General features: G+C 39.3%; 1 protein-coding gene across 3 annotated transcripts in view; it reads right to left on the bottom strand.

Annotated features, from left to right (window-relative positions):
* TEK (TEK receptor tyrosine kinase) overlaps nt 1-18,707 on the bottom strand; it is a 46,471-nt gene that overhangs the window by 27,560 nt on the left and 204 nt on the right. The window contains exons 1-2 of one of the 3 annotated variants that reach the window (XM_071424507.1): nt 18,361-18,472; nt 11,042-11,508 (exon numbers count right to left, since the gene is read on the bottom strand). In XM_071424507.1, the coding sequence (XP_071280608.1) occupies nt 11,042-11,093 (52 nt within the window). In that variant the 5' untranslated portion in view covers nt 11,094-11,508; nt 18,361-18,472. Of the gene's footprint in view, nt 1-11,041; nt 18,569-18,707 lie in introns of those variants that run through there. The other 2 variants (XM_071424509.1, XM_071424510.1) reach the window with 2 other exon arrangements.

The raw sequence follows: 18,707 nt of genomic DNA, 5'->3' as shown, positions 1-18,707 counted from the left end.
TGCTGCTTTTGATCAATAGGACTGCCAGAAATACACAGAGGTGAAAGTTTCTTTGAGAATGAGAGATACAAGCCTAATTAAAATATCTTCTAGCAGAGTGTCACAGTTTTAGCTGTTCAAATGTGCATAGTTGGAGGGAAATTCAGCTCTCCTATAATGAACAATTGGCAAATAATAGGCGTTTCCCTTTATTTTTTAAGTTCAGGGTAAGGAGAAGGGAAACACTAACATTTTTTCCAGCTGAAACAGGAAGAATAATTGATTTCTTTTATTCATCACATCTATTTTCCTGATTTTGATACAAGTATATTTTGTATTTACATAGAGAGACCTAATGTTTAGTGCCGGTCAGCTTGCAAATGTTCTCTGATGGGAAGGAAGGGGTATAGTCTTAGATAAGGAAGGTCAAAAGGTCGCAGTGCTGACTGCAGTCTTTGCGTGTGTCTCTGCAGTGCTCTGGGCAAGGGAGGAGGTCTTCCTCTGCTTTCAATGCAAGCAACCACTCTGGGGACTGAAGTATCTTGACAGCACATTGACACTCACCACACCCAACCAGTCTTCCACTGCCGCCACCCTTTCATGTGCCAGCCCAGATAATTTGCAGTTACATAATGGAGAAATGAAACCTTCTGGAAACGTTGCAACGAGCATTAAAGCAAATATTGCATAAACGTGCAGGTCAGTAAAGTCAGTTCATCCTGCTGCACATTGCCAAAATGAATCCTTTGAACAAAGTTAAAGAGGTATGTGATAGAAATGAAGCCAATTCACACATTCATTTTATGGGACATTTGTCTCAAGGCTCTTAGTTTTATACTAGGAACATTTGTGCTTTCATTATGGATCTGATGCACCAGCCAAAGGCCAATATAGCTCAACAATCACCAGCACTGAGAGAAGCTTCTGTTTAGATCAGCAAGGTTCACATGCCAGGTAGAAATATTCTTTAAAATCACAAACTGCAAGATCCTGGTTTCTGCAAACTTTTGCGAAACTCAGAATCAAATCTGGATTCAAATTCTGTGACTTGACGTGACTTTCTGCACTGAGGTCAGGCCCAGTGTCAGAAAGCAGAAATGAAATATTTTTCTGCCTGGCATCCCCAGGGCACAGAGCTACAGCTGCCTTTCCAATACAAAGGTGTGAGCCCAAGGGCTGGTGTCCTTCAGAGGACAGCTGGTCATACAGGGCTCCAGTTCCATTTTCCCTAGTATTTCTCCATTCCTCTGACTTCCACCAAAGATTGAAAGGTGAAAATAGCACCTCTTTCCTCCCCTGAATCTCAGCCTTTTGGTACTCTGAGAAAAAGCAGTAGGAGAAGCCTGAATTTTGAGGACCAGCTTTCATGCTGCCTTTGATCCATATGCAAAGCAACATTCTACCAAAATCGGGGTATTTGCTGCATAATATTTTCCTTGTAGTAAATTCATGCAATAAAGGTGTAGAACAAGTAGACATATTGTTTTTTTAAACTTGAGAATATTCTGGGTGAATCAAAATCTACCCACCAGTGAATGGATAGTGTTCTGATTCACTGTCTAAAGATAGGTGGCTGTTTGTCATATTAAACACTGTGGGGTAGCCCAGACACCTCAATGAGGCAGCTGTAACACAGATGGAGTTTCTTCCCAGAGAAACATAAGAATTTTCTGCCTCTAAAAGCATTTTATATCTATGTGTAAGTATGGAATTATATGTCAAACATGACTTTGCAGCTAAGGTTTCATAGCTGGAATATATTGCAAGCAGAAATAAAAATACTGAAAGTTTTGCACTAAGAAAAACTATGCTTGAAATATAATTTGAAAAAGAAAAAAAAGGCATTTTAGCAATATAAGGCCTTGGAGGTGATAGCAATGTTTTCTTTGACTCCACTTGGTGGGGATTCATGCAGCATCTCTTTATGACAATGCAATTTCAAATAAAACAACTGCTCTTGCTAGAAAGGAACTTATCTAGTCTGGCAAAATTGAGGTCAATCATGTCCTAGATGCTAACGAAGGTTTTGAGTATGTAAGAACCAAATAAGGCAACAGAATTTAGCTTTGAGAAAAGCACAAAAAATAGAGAGAGGAAGCAGCCTATCTCAGCAGCAGGGACAATCCTTTGTGCTGCCTTGAAAAAGTCCTTTCACTCCTTCCCTGGTTCTCAAAGAGCAGACCTTATCAGGAAGGCAATTTGCTGTGTGTGCAAATGGATTTTGAGAAGAGAAACAGCTTGCAGAAGGCCAATGCTGTAAATGGGAAATACCATGCAAAGAAGACCCATTGCCAAGTATTTATGACACATCACTCACTATGCTGCAGTGCTTTGAGTCTTTCCAGCACAGTGAAAATGGCATCCTCTATAGAAGTTTAAATAACAGCTCACTGACTATAGCCCAGACAGCAAAACAAACGGAGGGAAACGCTTACAGTTCCTCTTGGCCCACTCCAAATTACAGGATTGTCCTCTCTCTTGCTGGGTGATATTCAGCTGATGCTCAGTCTTTGACAGCTTTTCTAGTACAGATTTCTGCTGCCCAGAGAAATCTGTATCCTGTGCTGCATCCAAAGCAGTGCAGCCAGCAGGGCAAGGGAGGGGATTCTACCCCTCTGGTCTGGTGAGAGAGGAACCCTCCATCCAGCTCTGGGGTCCTGACACAGGAAGGAAATCGACCTGTAGAAACAGGTCCATGAGAGGCTACCTAGATGATTGGAGAGATGCTGGAGCACCTCTCCAATGAGGAAAGACTGTGAGAGTTGGTATTGTTCAGCATGAGGAAGAGATGACTCCAGGGAGACCTTATAGCACCTTCCAGTTCCTAAAGGGGCTACAAGAAAGTTGAAGAGGGACTTTTGTCAAGGGTATGTAGTGACCGAATAAGGGGTAATGGCTTGAAACAACAGGAGGGCCAATTTAGATTAGATATAAGGAAGGAATTTTTCATAATGAGGGAGGTAAACCACTAGAACAGGTTACCCAGAGAAGCTGTTGATGCCTCATACCTGGAAGTGTTCAAAGCCAGGCTGGATGGAGCAGCCTGGTCTAAATGAAGGTGTCCCTGTCCAAAGGGGTGAGCTTGGAACTAGATGACCCTAAAAAGGTCCCTTCAGCTCAAATTATTTTTTGATTCTATGATATTGACCTGGGGAAGTTGTGCTAAACAGAGAATAAATTTGTCATGCTGTGTCTGTAGTCCCTGTGTGTCTGTAGTCCCTGTGTGAATGGCATTCCCTACCAAAATGCCATTCATACAGGCACAGTCATCATATTTTCTGTGCTGCATTGCACCAGCAAAACTCACCTAGGATCAGCTGAAAGAAATAGTTCTCAGAAATTCCCTAGAACACATCCCAGACATAGGAGCAAGCAAGCAAGCAAGCAAGCAAGCCTCTGATAAAGATTAAAATATAACTGCTCTAGATCATTATTGGTGCTAGATACTAAGGTTCATGAGTAAATTTGGCAATCTTGAGCTGAGATAGTTTGATGCCATAGATGAGTACATACAGCAACTCTTAGTTCAACAAAATCAACAAATCAACAAAAGTCTTGATTTGTCCTTTCCTCTGACAGTCCCTGCCCATACTCTTCCACTGTTAACCCTTGTCTTGTCTCCAGGAAAACATGGGAAAATTCTAGGCACCTTCAATCTAGTGTGAGGCCTTTGCTAAGTTGTCTGTTATTTGGAAAAAATGTTCAACACAATGGCTTATGCTCATCTTCCACAGCAAGCAGCCAGAGTTGTCAGCTCCATCACAGGGTAACCACATCTCACTGAACTTCAAAGTTCATATAATATGGATAGAAGTCATATTTGCAAAGGGTATTGAGAATTCGAAGATCTGAAGAAGGCTTTAGTTTTTGATAATGATTGGTAGCAGAAGCAAAGAAATTGTTTAGACATCACACACCTAAAGATATATTTATTTCCTTATATTTGTAGAACTTTATAACTGATTGCTTGAAATTACTATAAGGAGGAATTCTTCCTCCTGGTATTTGGAGTGTAACAGATCGAGGTGAAGATCTGTTGTAGAGGTAAGCAGAAAGATTAATACTTTTGAAATACTAGTTATTTAAGAGAAGATGAAAGGGCAGAAAATTCCAGTAAATGCCACTCCACTTTTCACCAGGTGAAGCAGAGAATAGATGTAATATGAAACGCTTATGTAGGTTTTTTTTTTTTTTTCCATTTACTGTTATTGCTTGGAACACTAATGATTCCTGCTATTAGGCATCTGGGAACAGGAATATAACATAAAGCTACTATATTGGCAGGGAAAAAGTAGAATCTGAGCTTAGATTTCGTGTTATGCTGAAAGTAAAACAGTCAGTTGCATATGACACTCACTGAAGGATTTAAAAATAATTTAAAGACTGGTGAAAACTTTTAAGTCATCAATCCTTCTTCCTGAAAGTTTCTTAAAATATAACAATGAACACTCCATCTGCTTGAAATGATAAGGTTTTTATTTAGAACAAACCCAACTTGCTACATAGCCTAAACCTCAGTATTTCTCATTGTGTCCTGCTTTATAGTTATAACTTCAGCTGTACCCTCTCCAGTCTTATTTTTTTGGTATAAAACAATGTATCAGATTAAAAGAATTAAATTAATCTATTTAGAAATATGAATGGCAACTATACAAGCAATTTTACTGAGGAAGTATAGCATTTGATTAATTCTTGCGGAAGTACTGAATAAACAATGATTTTTAAAAAATTAATTAACTAGACAATGTGGAAGATAATCAGGCTGGAAATAATGCAAATTGAATATGAAGAAATAAATAAAATAGAGACTAAATCAGCATGTCTCCTCCTCCAAAAGGAAAAAAAATAAGTACTCCTTACTTAATATTAAAGCCAGTCAGAAACTAACCCAAAACATTAACTGTTTGGGCATATTTTTCATAGGAAGAGTAGAACATACACCAAACCAGAATCTGGCAATTTTGGATGTTTTTTCCTGGGCTCTCAACACTTATAATATTTTTGGTTCATTCTCAGAAAAGAAAATAATCTGATGGACTTTGAAACCATGTATTCATTTTATGGGCTCAGTGATCTTTAAGTGTCCTGTTATCTGGAATGTGAAGATAGCAGCGGCTCAGGTAATTTCTCCCAGTGAGTCAGATTCTCTTCTGACAGCTCATTCCTCCACAGGAAAATAAGTTTGAAGTTACTATTGTCCAAAGAGAGTAAGATTCTCTACCATAGAACTGGAACAATAGGGGTGAAAAAATGACAGAAATGCTCCTGGAAAACATCTGATAAATGAGCTAACAACCAGGTGTCCCAATAAAATCTTTTTTGTTGTTTAAGTAAAGAATCAGCTTGTTGTATTTTACATTATGCTACTGTGCAGCTGTGGGATGCTTCACCATTTCAATAGCAAAACCACTTGCCCTTAGAAATAGGGCACTATTTGTGGGGGGAAGGTATTAGGTGAAACCAATAAGAGAGGAGAAATTACTGACAGGCTGTCACTATGCGGTAGTAGGAAGACCAGAGCACATGTGTGAAAAACAAAATAGTTTCAAAGCTAGGAGGGCTGCCTATCTCGGTATCTACTCATCTGCCTTTGGGTACCTCTGGTGCAGCCTAAGGAAATACCACTGCCTTCTTGTTTTCTCTGCATGTCTGCTGTTTCACAACCTGTCAAAACAATATTTTAAGATGAAAAAGCTGGAAGAGAAACAGCGCTGCAGCTTTGTTGGGGTTTCCAGGGGAGAAGCTGTGCCAAAATTTGTGTGTGTGTGTGTGTGTGTGTGTGTGTGTGTGTGTGTGTAACCAAAACACAAGGAAGAAACCAAAACATGGTTTGTCATGATTTCTCCTTAGGCCTGGTTGACCACAAGTGAGTAAAATGGGAAACAACCTAGCAGCACCAATGGTTATTTGAATAACTAGCTGACAGTACACCAGGTAATGCTGAAAATGTTGAAAGAGGCTGAAGAATGTGGGAAAGCTCCAGTAGGACTGGCTTGTAGCAAAGGTGCATATGGTTGGATTTGCAGCCAGCAAAATATGGGTATCATATCATCAAGAGTGCATGTGCACACCAAAATACGTCCCTAACAAGGCTGGCCCTTGTCAGTTGCATTATGAAGCTTGTATTGTACTGCAAATGTGCCAAGCTGAAGTAGGTAAAATAACACATGTAAACAATTAACCCGTGCATACAATAAGCATAAGGTTGGCTGACTGTGAGCACCGACTGCTGGGAGAACACATTCTAATGCACTCTTGCCTGTACAGAAGGGCACCCTCACTTTGCCACTTACTGATTTTTCTGACTAAAGTAGCTGGGAGATGTTTCTGGTGCTAAGCACATTTTGTGACTAAGGAGGCCAAGGCCCCTGACCAGTGGCTTGTCTGCGATGAACAGCCAGGAAATAACACAAGGGAAAATCATCAGCACAACCAGAAGTGCAGTTGGAATTGCATTGTCAAGGAAGGCTTGTTATACTCCAAAGGAGAAATTAACTAAACCACTTCATTAGTCATGCTGACAGCACAAAAAAATAAATAGCAGGCAAGAAAAAAATACCAGCCTTGAAGTAAAAAGTTTGCATTTCTGAAAAGAGGAATGTCATTTGTTAATGTATCTTTCAAAAATCCTTTCAGAACATAGCAAATGCCTAATATCTTTACATTGTAAAGGGGTTAAGGTTCCAAGTGATGAATTACAAAATGTATTTTTATAGCTCTTTGACTTCTTTAAGATGTGACCCTTGTTTAACAGTTGGAGAACAGTTATCAAATCTGTAATACAAACATTCACCATTTTAAACTCTTTATAGGAAATTCTCTATTTTAGACATGGGTTGTTCTTTGCTGCATGGCTCCACTGAAACTACAGTGGAACAGCATCCTAAATACAACCTATGCAGTACAGGATAGAGACTGTCTTTGGAGGCCAGTTCTTTACTGCAGATTCTCTAATATTTTCACCCCTCCATTCCCAGATAGATCTTACAGAGGGACCTGGTCATGAAACTAAATCAGTTTCACACAAGTGTAGATGCACCCATTTTTGGTTCATTGCTGCTGTGCCTAAGCAACACCCTCCATACCTCTATGACTTCTTGGTCTTCCAAGAGAGCGGAACAGAGTTTTTTGTTTGTTTAAGAGATGGGTCTAGGTCGAGCATGCTTGTGTATGTGACTGATACAGAGTCAGTTTCCAGCCCAGGTAATTCTCATTGAGCACGTGAAGGACCAACTGCATCTCCCTGCCCTAGAGACAGCTGTTCAGTGACAGTCAGTATCTATGACTTCTATTCTCCCTCTTGTAAAACCTTCCAGATAAAAATCTTGTGGGTATCAGACAATGTGTGCAAAATACTACAGCTTCAGTTTTCCATTAAATGAAAATTCAGCAAAAAAATAATCTACCCATCTTAATTATGACTAAATATAAAAAACATACAATAGATGTGTGTTCATGTATCTATACATGAAAATTGTATCTAAAACAATAGCATATGTTAACATTTACAAATGTAGTGTGGCTTCATTTCACCCTTTCAGTGCTGATTCCTTTGGTCCTGATGCAATGCCTTTTCACTCCTGACCACTCCCAGCTGTTGAAATGACTTTTGGGAACACAAGCTTCCTGAGAGCTACTCCACATCTCTGTAGGTGTGAACCAGGCACAGTATGGCAGGCAGATGCAATTTCTGTGTCTCACAAATCAAACACACTTTAGGAACGAAAGATAAATTTGTTAAAAATTCCTCCAATTCACATTACTATTTGGATAATTTAGGTGTCAGCAAGGTTGTGCATCAGTGTAATGTCTGGTCATGTGACAAATACCTGATATTAAAACCTTACAGTTACAGTTATGAAATACCTGAGATTAAAAGGTCAGAAGTGGTTTTCCTCCATTTCTTTGAGGAAGGTTCAAAACTCCAGCACTCAGCCACATGACACTCTGAAGTTCAGCTGCCACTTTGATCTGACAACAGCCTATTTGAAGATGCTCACAGAGGCCTAGTCCCTTTAATTGTGGGAAGAATGATATTCTTGTTCACTCTCACAGGCATGGATTAGCCACTGGTTAATACAGGTTTTCTTTTGGTTAAATTAAGCTTGAAAAGAGAAAGAAAAGTCTTGAAGCAAAATTGTTAGAACTTTCCAATCCAACTAAAATTTTTGACATGTCATTTTGAAAAGCCTACAGCATTATAAAGATGCTTGTGTGTCTGGTAATGTGTGTTAAAAGCTGTTCAACTTTCCAAATATGAAAAAAAGTCACATAATACAGATAATTTAGATTTTTTCATAACACCTACTGATCCCAAAGAAAATGCATAGAAACCATCAGCATAGATGATAGAGAGCAATTGAATGCTACTGAGCTGGTTTGCTCCACTGTTACCTTTTTCTAAAAAGGCTATTATAATCTTTTGAGTCTTTTACCATAGATGGGTCCAACAGCTAAACCAGAAAAAAAATCCTGTATTTTTAGAGAGCCACTGGATCTAAGATTATTGGCAGAGAAAAATTGCAGCACAGAAAATCTCTGTCTTGGAGAATGGAGACATTTGACAATATATTTGCTTCCTGATAGAAATAGTCAAAGAAATGTTCTTGAAGCTAATTGCAATTGTGGTTGATTTTCACCAATCCTTTACTAAAGGATAAATAAAATAAAGCTCACACTTGAACATTTCTGAGAGTTAGCTCACTGTGAGAAACTGCAAGTGTATTTCTAGACAATCTGAGGACACCTGAGGATGCCAGAGGCATTTCTGAGGCAAAATGCGAGTTGTGACACTCACTCCTTTCCTTCAGAGGAATAAATAAATAAATAAATCTGCAGCTCTTCTTTGGTCAGAACTCAACAGACCGAACCTAGCCACAAGGCTGGCATTTGAATCCATACTTCAGGATAGATGTCAGCATAATTTTGCTAGTCTAAAATGTCAGGGACATAAACAACCAAAAGAAAAAACATGTGGTGATACTCAATCTAGTTTGAAGAACTGAAGCAGGATTAAATTCAACTTCTTATCAGTTTAATTGAACATTTGCTGTGAAATGAAGAGAGTGCAAAAGTGAGCATTTGTGTATACTTTGAATGCCACCTTCCAAACTGGATCATTAGCTCTAGCTGCTAATGAAGTACTGCTATTAAAAGTAAAAAGACATTAAATCAAAGGCCATTTTTCCTAATGGGAACCAAGTCAGTGGTTTTCACCTTGGAAAAGGGTGGAGTGGATTTTGTGCTTACCCAGCAACACACCCAGAGAAGCCCACAATCATCAGGGACAAGGTTAAGCCAGTTCAGTGTCTGTGCTCAGTGTAGACACTCCCCTGCTCAGGGAATGTCATTCCTGCTTTCCTGAACTCCGCCTGCAGTATCTAGAGGAAAGCAGGCTCGCATTGTCTTCCACTGCTAGCCCCAGGAAACATGATATCATTCTCAAACAAAAGCGGGAAAGCTGACAGATCTATTGAGATGGGTGTGACTACAGCACACACCTCGCTGGTCAGCCCCTGTGGAAAATTCAGGGACTGGTAGCTCATCGGCAATGGGCTGTCTGTGATCTCCACATTTTAATCTCTGCAAATGACTTGTTTCTGCTGTACTTGTGACTTAATAAACGTCATTGCTGTCTGTGTCAGATACGTATATGACACCATGCAGAGAAACAGGAGGGACAAGGAAAAAAGCTGGAATTACTGGACTTTCTTTTTTTCTCCATCCATAATGCTCACAGCACCAGATATTTTCAAAAAGTATAAAGCTGGGAGTGATCTGAGGACTAAATAGGTCGAATCCACGTGCAGCTAAACAACCAAAAAACTGAAGCCACGGAAGAGGAGTTGGCAATAACAATATGCAGCCTATTACAGCAATTGCTAGATAAGAATATTTCCAAACATGATTTCAGCAGATTAAAAACTTTTTATTTTTTGGTCTGCATTAACCTCTAGCCTTTTATCGATGCCAAAAGTAACATCTCAAACTTGCAATTTTATTGTTAACAGCTGTTAGCATGCTGCTAATCAGGAAGATCTGTGCAAAGCAATCGTGAAGAAAGTTGCATGGAAATGAGGACTTCTGCCTTTTCTTCCTAATTTCTGGTTTTCATTGCAGGACAATTTGCAGTTCTACAGCACATTACATTTTCACTGTGAGATGGACTGGAACTATATGTATCTCAATACAATGGTCAGGGGTGAGTTAAGAGTCTAAGATTATCATGTGACTTATATTTTTCTTTTACATATTTTTACAGAAGAAACTGACTAGAAAATCAAATTGAGGATTGTTAAAGTGATACTCAAATGTGGAGCAACTCTGAATCTGATGGCAGGAGGACAGTCGTCCTCAGGGCTCTGCATGTGATAGATTCAGCAAGGTATCTCAAATAAAATTGTTGAAATTACTGTTAACTAAATTTGAATCACTATATTTCTGTATACCTTTCTACAGATATCTCTTATGATAACTTCTGACTTGCTGAACTAATGACATTTCCTGATAATACTATATAACCATATTTGAAGTGGTTTTAATTGATCTTGTATTTTTCCCCTTTTTGCTCACTGACTTCCATCTAAAATACACTTGTGGAATATTGTCTAAAATCAGATACTGGATCAAGCTACACACATCAAGTGTATAGCTAGTTCATAAAATCAGTCACAGAAGAAATTGACATTTAATCTGTATTTAGAACAGATTTCTTAGGGAATGACACCAATGGTTTTAAAGTTATCAGCTGTATGAAAAAAATTGTACCATTAGACAGAAAAAAACCCCTGCTGCAACGTGTGTTAACAAATCCAATAGTCAAAAGTTGCAGCAGTGGATGCTACATGTAGTTAAATCACCCCCAGTTGCTTGGCCCCAGTCCTGCCCTCACTGGCTGTAAGAGCTCTGCACAGAGAAGTGGACTCACTGAAACGAACATGTGTACTTAAATCAGTAAAGGTAAACATTCGAATGAAGGGTAGACAGTCAAAGGGTAGGTGCATACTGTGTGAAAAACAAAGTCATGACAGGTCCACTACAGCAATTAAAAGAAAAAGTTTACCTGAAATCAACAGGCTGAATCCACAGAGAACTAGGTGTGCTAGAGGGTCCATGCTTTCCAAAGTGTATCCATCCAGTTCTTACAGTTGCTCATGGAGTATCCTTTCCCCGGGGTAGCCCTTTAGCAGTTATTCTTGTCCTGCATGGTACGCTGTTTACAAGTCACAGGCAAGAAATCAGAGCACTGGCGCAGGCTGGAACAGTCTCATTGCTGTCTGAGTACAGGGAGTTTAAGTTCCTTTTTCCTGTTTCCTTTGTAGATTAGGATGGGAAAGGCAGGATCTTAAAGGCATTTTTGTATCAGCAGGACTGCAGGGCAGTGCAAATCCCGTCCATCCAGCAATACATCAAAACAATTATCTGAAGCTCTGGGAGAAGCAGGGGACTGCTGTTGTTCATAGTCAGCAGAATAGGAACAATGATGGCATCCTCCAGTAGGCGGGAGAGGGCAAGTAAAACATCCTCCACCTAGGTACAGTAGGTGGAAAATGTTATTATCTCCTTCTTGGAGACCAGGTCTGCTAACTTCTCAGGGTGCTATTGTGTTTTCCCTTATTTATTTAATCCACATGTAAGCTGCTGGCTGCAATGCATTTCTGCACACAATAATGAAAATATGAAGTAAACAGTAACAAAGCAGCCAGCTGAATCCAGTATAGACCAAATCCATCCACAATCCAGTGAACTATTCCCTTAGTTCATGTGTTTTATTGGAAACGATTTTTCTTTACATTTGACAATTGGAACCAGACTGAAAACTTGTTGCAATAATAAAGCTCACACAGAGTTATTATGACTTCAGTAGGATTAAAATGCCCATATCACTCAGGGAGGTCTTGGAAGCTATAACAAAACTCAAAGAAAAAATACAAAGAAAAGCAGAAAAAAAAATTAAATAAATGGAAAGGCAGCACTCAAATGTATAAACTGAATTGAAAATAAAGAGCAATCTTATTTACCACTTTACTAAACATGATCCATTGCAATATAATATTTGGAAGTTCTGTAGTCCTGCCAAGATGCCAACAGCCAGAATTACTTTTATGGAAGTACAGAAAAAGGAATGTTCAGCTTAATTTTGGAAAGGGGGCATGGGTTTAGCCTACTTTAATTTAATTTCCTTTTAGCTTTGACTTGTAGTGTAGATTTCACAGAGGAAGTCCTTCATACCCAAGATCTATTGCCATGTGGAGAGAAATGTTACAACCACAGCAAATGGGAAGGCAGCAGCCCAGAGTTCCTCACCTGTGTGCCTCCTGGCCCTCCATATAACTGAAAGCCAAATCAAGTAGAAATTTATACTGAAAATACTCTTTGAGTGCAAAAACACAGTGTGAGGTACAAACATCACTAAAATTCCTTTTTGATGCTTAAAGGAGGCAGAATATAAGATATTAATGTGGTTTTGTTTCATACTAAAAAAGCCCTTTATATATATTTTGTCCATTTTAAATTTTGGAGAACATCTCCTCTTTTTCAACTCCTAGATGTAATTAGTGATTACCCCTTTCCAGTTGGACCTTATGACAAGGTGGTTATTTATAAGTCTGCAAGCAGCGATCCCTCCAATATCAGAATACCTACTGTATTAGCAGATACTAAGTATAATCATACTTCCTATCTTGTGGAAAACTGTTTTGTCATTCATTTAATCTCTTTATAAGTTGGCCAATCCTCAATTATTTTTTAATGTCCTTTGATTTGTTGAGGGATGGGGAGCAGGGAGGAAGGAGAGGGGAGTTAAGCAACTGCAGTCAAGGCTGTGGTTCTTCAGATTGCTATTCTAAATTTAGAGGGGTTTTTGAAGTTTTCACTTAAATCTCACTTTCCTGCTGTAAAGAGGTCACTGAGGAGAAATGTGTCATGTCTCCATTTGAAATACACCTAGATACAAAGCAATGCTCCTGATACTGATTTTGCAGTATGAAAAATGAGCCAAGTGAGCTCATTCATTCTTTCTGACAAACCAACTTGTATTACTGATAATTTCATCTGCCATGATGACAAGGTGGTTATTTATCTCCAGGACAGAGTGGACAGGCTGAATATGCAGCATTCCACAAATTCAAGAAGGTTGTGAAGGCCTGCTGAAGCCATAAGAGAGGAGATATATACTAACCCAAGTCAGAATTTGTTTATGGTACCTCCATCAGCCGATTGTGTATTTGATTTCTATTTCATTACAAAATTTCATTTTTGAAGAAATAAAGAATAGCATCTATAATTCAGCCAACAATAAGGTACTCCACTTAGGTCTGTTTCTATTTGGAAAGCTTTTCAGTGCCACAGTTTAAATACTCCTCCCACTGAAGTCAAAATGAATCACATGATAAACTTTGTCTACTGCAGAATTTAAAGGATTTCAATATTCTGACTTACTCTCACTCACCATTAAGTGTCTGCTAGGTCTACCTTTATTATTTTCATCTTTATATTTCATGAGACTAGAACATAAGTATTTTTTAAGGTAAGTGATATAAATTTTGTGTCCCATGAATTAAAAGCTGTATGATCTGATCACCCTCTCATTGGTGATTGTCTGTCCCCACCACCAAAGAGACAGTCCTTAGCTAACAGGGATACTGAGTCTCAGCTGGCACTCACTATTAATGACATGAAGAATTCCAAATAGCCTTTGGCAAAACCAGGTGGCCAGTAAAACAAACTGGGCTAAAAGGAAGGATGGCATAAGGAATAAAATATGGTACTGAGTTACTCTAACTTTTATTCCATGTCAGGCTGTTGACTACCAGGCTGTTCAATGAGCATCCTTGCTATATCCTCAGTCAGGTATGTAGCTGTATTTTGGCCCCTTAGGCCACACTCTCATATTTTCTAAAGGTATTGGAAAGACTCCAAAAGTTTCAAAAGAGTTCCCCTCTAAAACATCAAGTTTTTTTTGTTGTTAACTGTTGATTCAAACATATTCACATCTTAACCCCTGACACAATGGCATGCATGAATTCAAATTAGTTGCAGCAGGGAAACAAATTTTCTTCCAACATGTAAATAGAACCCTAGAATTAAACATGGCTTTTCATAACTCTCTTTGCTGAAGGCTAATTTTATGATATGTCAAGTGCCCTGAACTCCTGACACCAGGCTTTCCTCCTTAGATAAGCAGCATAGTTGTCTCAAGGACAGCCCATTCATACATGCTGTACCACATGGAAATATGTGAAGAGGAAAAAGAAACAATGCCACTATACTTCTTTAGTCAGGTAGATGTGTTAGCAGAAATCACATATCCTCTTGCAGTGTCTGGTTGTATTCTATTTTTTGGAACCAGGCCATTACTTTGGCCTTGATGTGATGTTAATGTGTTAGTAGGAGGCAGTAAAGGAATTTCAGGAATTATTACTCATCACAGTCAGCTAATGTGAAACAAAGGTTCACAAATGATAGGGTTGAAGCTTAATTTCTCAAACAGATCATGTTCTCCTCTGCAGCAATTCCTGTGCCACTGAGGCCATCTATAGCCCCTAAACCATCTATCTGGGACCACCTGGAAGTGAGAGGTAGCAGCCAGGAGGCCAGGCAGAGGACATGTGCAGCTGCTGGTGCAAGCACTCAGGATGAGCACTGCCCTACCACTTCAGTGGCAGAGGTAAATGCAGGGAGGTAAAGGTTTCTGGGGTACATGTCATGCAAACAGGGATTGGACAGTATGGAGCAATGGTGCTATTGAAATGAGTAGTTTTGAGAAACTTTCGGTGAGGTGGAGAAGGTAACGGTGTTTTTTGCTGCACCTCATTCTGAGGAGGTGCAGTTTCTTTATGCTTTTTCTACTGCTTCTCCTGCATATGCATACTTAGAAGGCAATTCAGGGTTGTAAACATAGCTATGATCTACTTTTTTTGCTCCATATTTTTGTTTTCTTTTCTAAAAAGAGTTTCTCCTGGACAACATAGCCTGGAAAATGGCTGAGTACTGAGCAGTGTACAGAATAGCCTCAGCCAAAACGAGCTGGCTTTTCCCATCTTTGTGATGCTAAAATGAAAGGGAATCTACTGAATGGAATTAAACACAGGACCTGATGGGAATTTCAGGTTTCTGTCAAAGGGAAAGCTCAGCTGATGAAAAAACACAGGAGTGCTTTAGAACTTCTGTATCAGTAAAGTCATTGTGAATGACATCAGGCCATTTTTCTAAAATCTGTGCTCTGAAAACTTCGACTTTGCAAGTCACTTGTATTCCTCTGTATGTTTTAGAATGGCCTGGCTGTTGTCAGCAGAAGGACAAAAAGATTTTGCTTCTCTGCTCTACCACTTTCATTTTAATTTTTTACAACATATTTTGAAGTATAAATGAGTCTGTGTATCCATGTTTAATGGCAACAGTTGTATATCCAAATATCTTTAAGATATTGATATTGAATCTCCCCAGATGATGCACATAAATACTACTATTACTGCTTAAAGTAAAAGGGCATGAACAAGGCAAATTTCATATTTTTACATCTGGAGAAATAAAGATTAATTTCATAAACCTCTTAAAACATGTGATCTTTGAAGACCGGACTATTGTTTTCAAGGACCAGGAAATGGGTCATGTCAACTGGATCTCAGGGGTAGGGTTCTCAGCCATTAGGGTTACAGAAATTCATTCTTAATATCCTGTTTGCAGGGCCTACTATCTTCCCTGACTTACTATCACACTGTTAGAATGATTCAATGGTGCTTTTTAATGGTGATTTTAAACAAGTACAACTTAGTGATAAATTTGCTGTCTACCTGCCTCTTCTTCCAAATTTGGGATTGGAAATCTTACAAATTGGAAATCTTCCAAATTTGGGATTGGAAATCTGAAGGCTTCATTTAGAATTCTGTCTCTCATGTATAACTGTTAAAGTCACTGAGGCAACTGATAATTTCTACTATAGTCACAATTTTCTTTTTCTTCTTAATTGTAAGAAGTGCTGAGCCCCCCTTACATCACAAGTATTTGAGTTGTATGTTGGAAACAGAGGTCTTGCACCTTACTCATCCTTTGCTGCACAGCAGGAATCTGGGGGTTTGATACAGAGATACCAGTGTTCAGTGAATCAAGTTCAGTCACTTTAAATGAACGCAGCTTTCAAGGAATTAGCTCTACAAGAGGAAACAAGAGTGGATAATTTTACATTTCTGGCTCTTTTTCTCTCTCCCCTTTTTTTTTTTTTAATGTGGAACATTTCCTCCCATTTCACACATTTGGCATATTGTCCAGTTAGTCCTCCTTCCTTAAAAGAGGAACTCTAAGTGTTGAGCACAAGTCAGGGTAAAAACGTTTCTTCCTCTGCTCCAAGATTTTGTCAATCACAAAAAATGATTGATCAAAGCTGGGATTTGAATTCAGATAATCTCTGTAGTAGTGATTGCTTAAGGGCTTCCTTCCTCTTTAATCAAGAAGACAAAGATGATAACTATTTTGTTTGGGAGGAATCCAGCTCCCTCCTGAATACTTGACCTGCATTTCAGAGCCTTGCTCTGCACATACAAGACATGTACCATTTGGTGCTCAGCTGCTATTCACACCATGCAGGTGTTCAAGTGAGCTCCAATTTTAGGACCACTTTCAGAATCTGAAGGGTTTTCACTCTAATTGCTACACCTACCACACCCATTATCACCATGAGAGATACTTCCAACGAGCTCACTCAAAGCAGATATTTTAAGAACAGTTACAAAGGAAATCTAATCTCTTTCTCCTCAAACTAAGACATTCTAATGGCTTGCACCTCTTCATTAGGCCTGCATTATGCCTTGTATTTTTGTTTTATGCTTGCAGCAGGGAAATAGAAGTGTACAGAAAGAATTTACAAACATTTCACCTTGGAAACATATCCCTACAATTGTGAAACAGCACATACTAGCACTAAGAGCCATTAACTAAAGTTGTCAGGCAGAAAGAATTTGCAGTGTTCTGCCTATCTGGAATTGCTCACAGGAATATTGCATTTAAAAAAACCCCTTATTTTTGCAAGAAAAACAAGGTTTTTAAAATCACCATGAAAAGTAATGAAGGCAAGATGAAACAGGAAGACCAACAAGAGGATTAGCTTTTCTTGCAGCAAAAATACAGTTTGCTTGGAGATATGATATCCCTGTATATATGGGAACAAGGCTGGAGTACTGTCATGCCATCATGAGCTGGGAACAAAAGCAGTAATTCCTGTGCTCGTTCTCAAGCACAAATAACATGGCAGAAACAGATGCTTTGATTGAAGGCTTTGAATTGAAATGCTTCTTTTCATACAGTGTGCCATTGAAGTGAGATGTGGAAGTGACAGTAATTGTCAAACCTGGTATCCTTATGCCCCAGTAGCATACTGAAGGGGGACTAGGTAAGGGAACTGTTAACAAACTGCCTACATGTAATTACATGGAACTTGTTGAGATGCACCCACATGTGTAGAGAGATAGCTGACTTAAGGCATTGCAAGGTCATTCCTGAGTACTTTTTTTATTTTATGGTGGTAAGGGAGAGGCTTCTGAGTACTGAAAGCTAGAATGTGTCACTTCAGGAGAGCAAGAAGAGTGATTTGTCCAATGACAGACTGGTCAGCCCCACCTCAATCCCTGAGAAAGTTGTGAAGCAACTAAGGGGGGATACGATCTCCAGACACATGAAGGATGGGAAATTGATTGTGAGCAAGAAGCACAGACTTATGAAGCAGAAATTATGCTTAACCAACCTGATAGCCATCCACAATGAGGCAACTAATAATATACAAGGAGAGAGGTGTGGATGTTGTTTACCTCAGCATAAGCAAGGTGTTTGCCAGAGTTTTCCATTAAATCCTCACAGATAAACTGATCAAGTATGGTTACATAAGCAGGCTTGGGGCTCCCTGTGTGGTCAGTGGCCTGAAGTCCAGTTAGAGGCCAACCAGTAGTGGAATACAACAACCATGGATATGAGGGCAATATAGTTTAACCTTTTCACCAGTGACCTGGATGATGGGTCAGAGATCACCCTCAGGAAGCTTGCAGATGACACAAAGCTGGGAGGAGTGGCTGATACACCATATGGGTGTAGTGCTGGTCAGGGGGATCTAAACAGGTGAAGTGGGCAGCCAAGAATGTAATGAAGTTCCACACACTGGAATTTCACACAGATGCATGCACAGTCCTGCCCCTGTGGAGGAACAATCCAGGCACCCATGCACACTGAGGGCTGAGTGGCTGGAAACCTGATTTACTGAGAAGCACCTTGGGGCCCTTCCTGGTGTACACCAAACTGACCGATAGCCAACAATGCACAGCAAAACAGGCCAGCAGTATTCTGGGTCAAGTTAGGAAGAGCACTGCCAGGCAGACTGAGGGAGGTGATACTTACTCAGCCCTGCTGAGAAAGGTGAGCAGAAGAGATTTTAAGTATCTCCACTCTGCAGATGTTGACAGTTAATTCATGTCCTCTCAGTCTGAAGTCATAGCATAAAATGAATAAAAGATTGTCTGGGTAGAGAGAAAGACGTGCGTTACTGAATTCATGTCCTGACGTACACACAGGAGCCTTAGTGAAAAAACATTGTCTGGTACTCAAACTGTATTAAAAAGAAAAGAAAAAAAAATATATATATAGAAAGAGTTAAAGAACAAGTGATTTTCACTCAAGAAACTATGTAAGGGTACAACTTACACAGCTCACTACTAGGAGTGAGTTAATAATGTTCCAGAGGGAGA

Source organism: Agelaius tricolor, unplaced genomic scaffold, assembly GCF_023055355.1.
Source record: "Agelaius tricolor isolate 1412-34295 unplaced genomic scaffold, bAgeTri1.0.p SCAF_4, whole genome shotgun sequence".
Lineage (NCBI taxonomy): Eukaryota > Metazoa > Chordata > Aves > Passeriformes > Icteridae > Agelaius > Agelaius tricolor.
The sequence above is the reverse complement of the archived record's forward strand: the minus strand, read 5'-3'. Positions and strand labels throughout refer to the sequence as shown.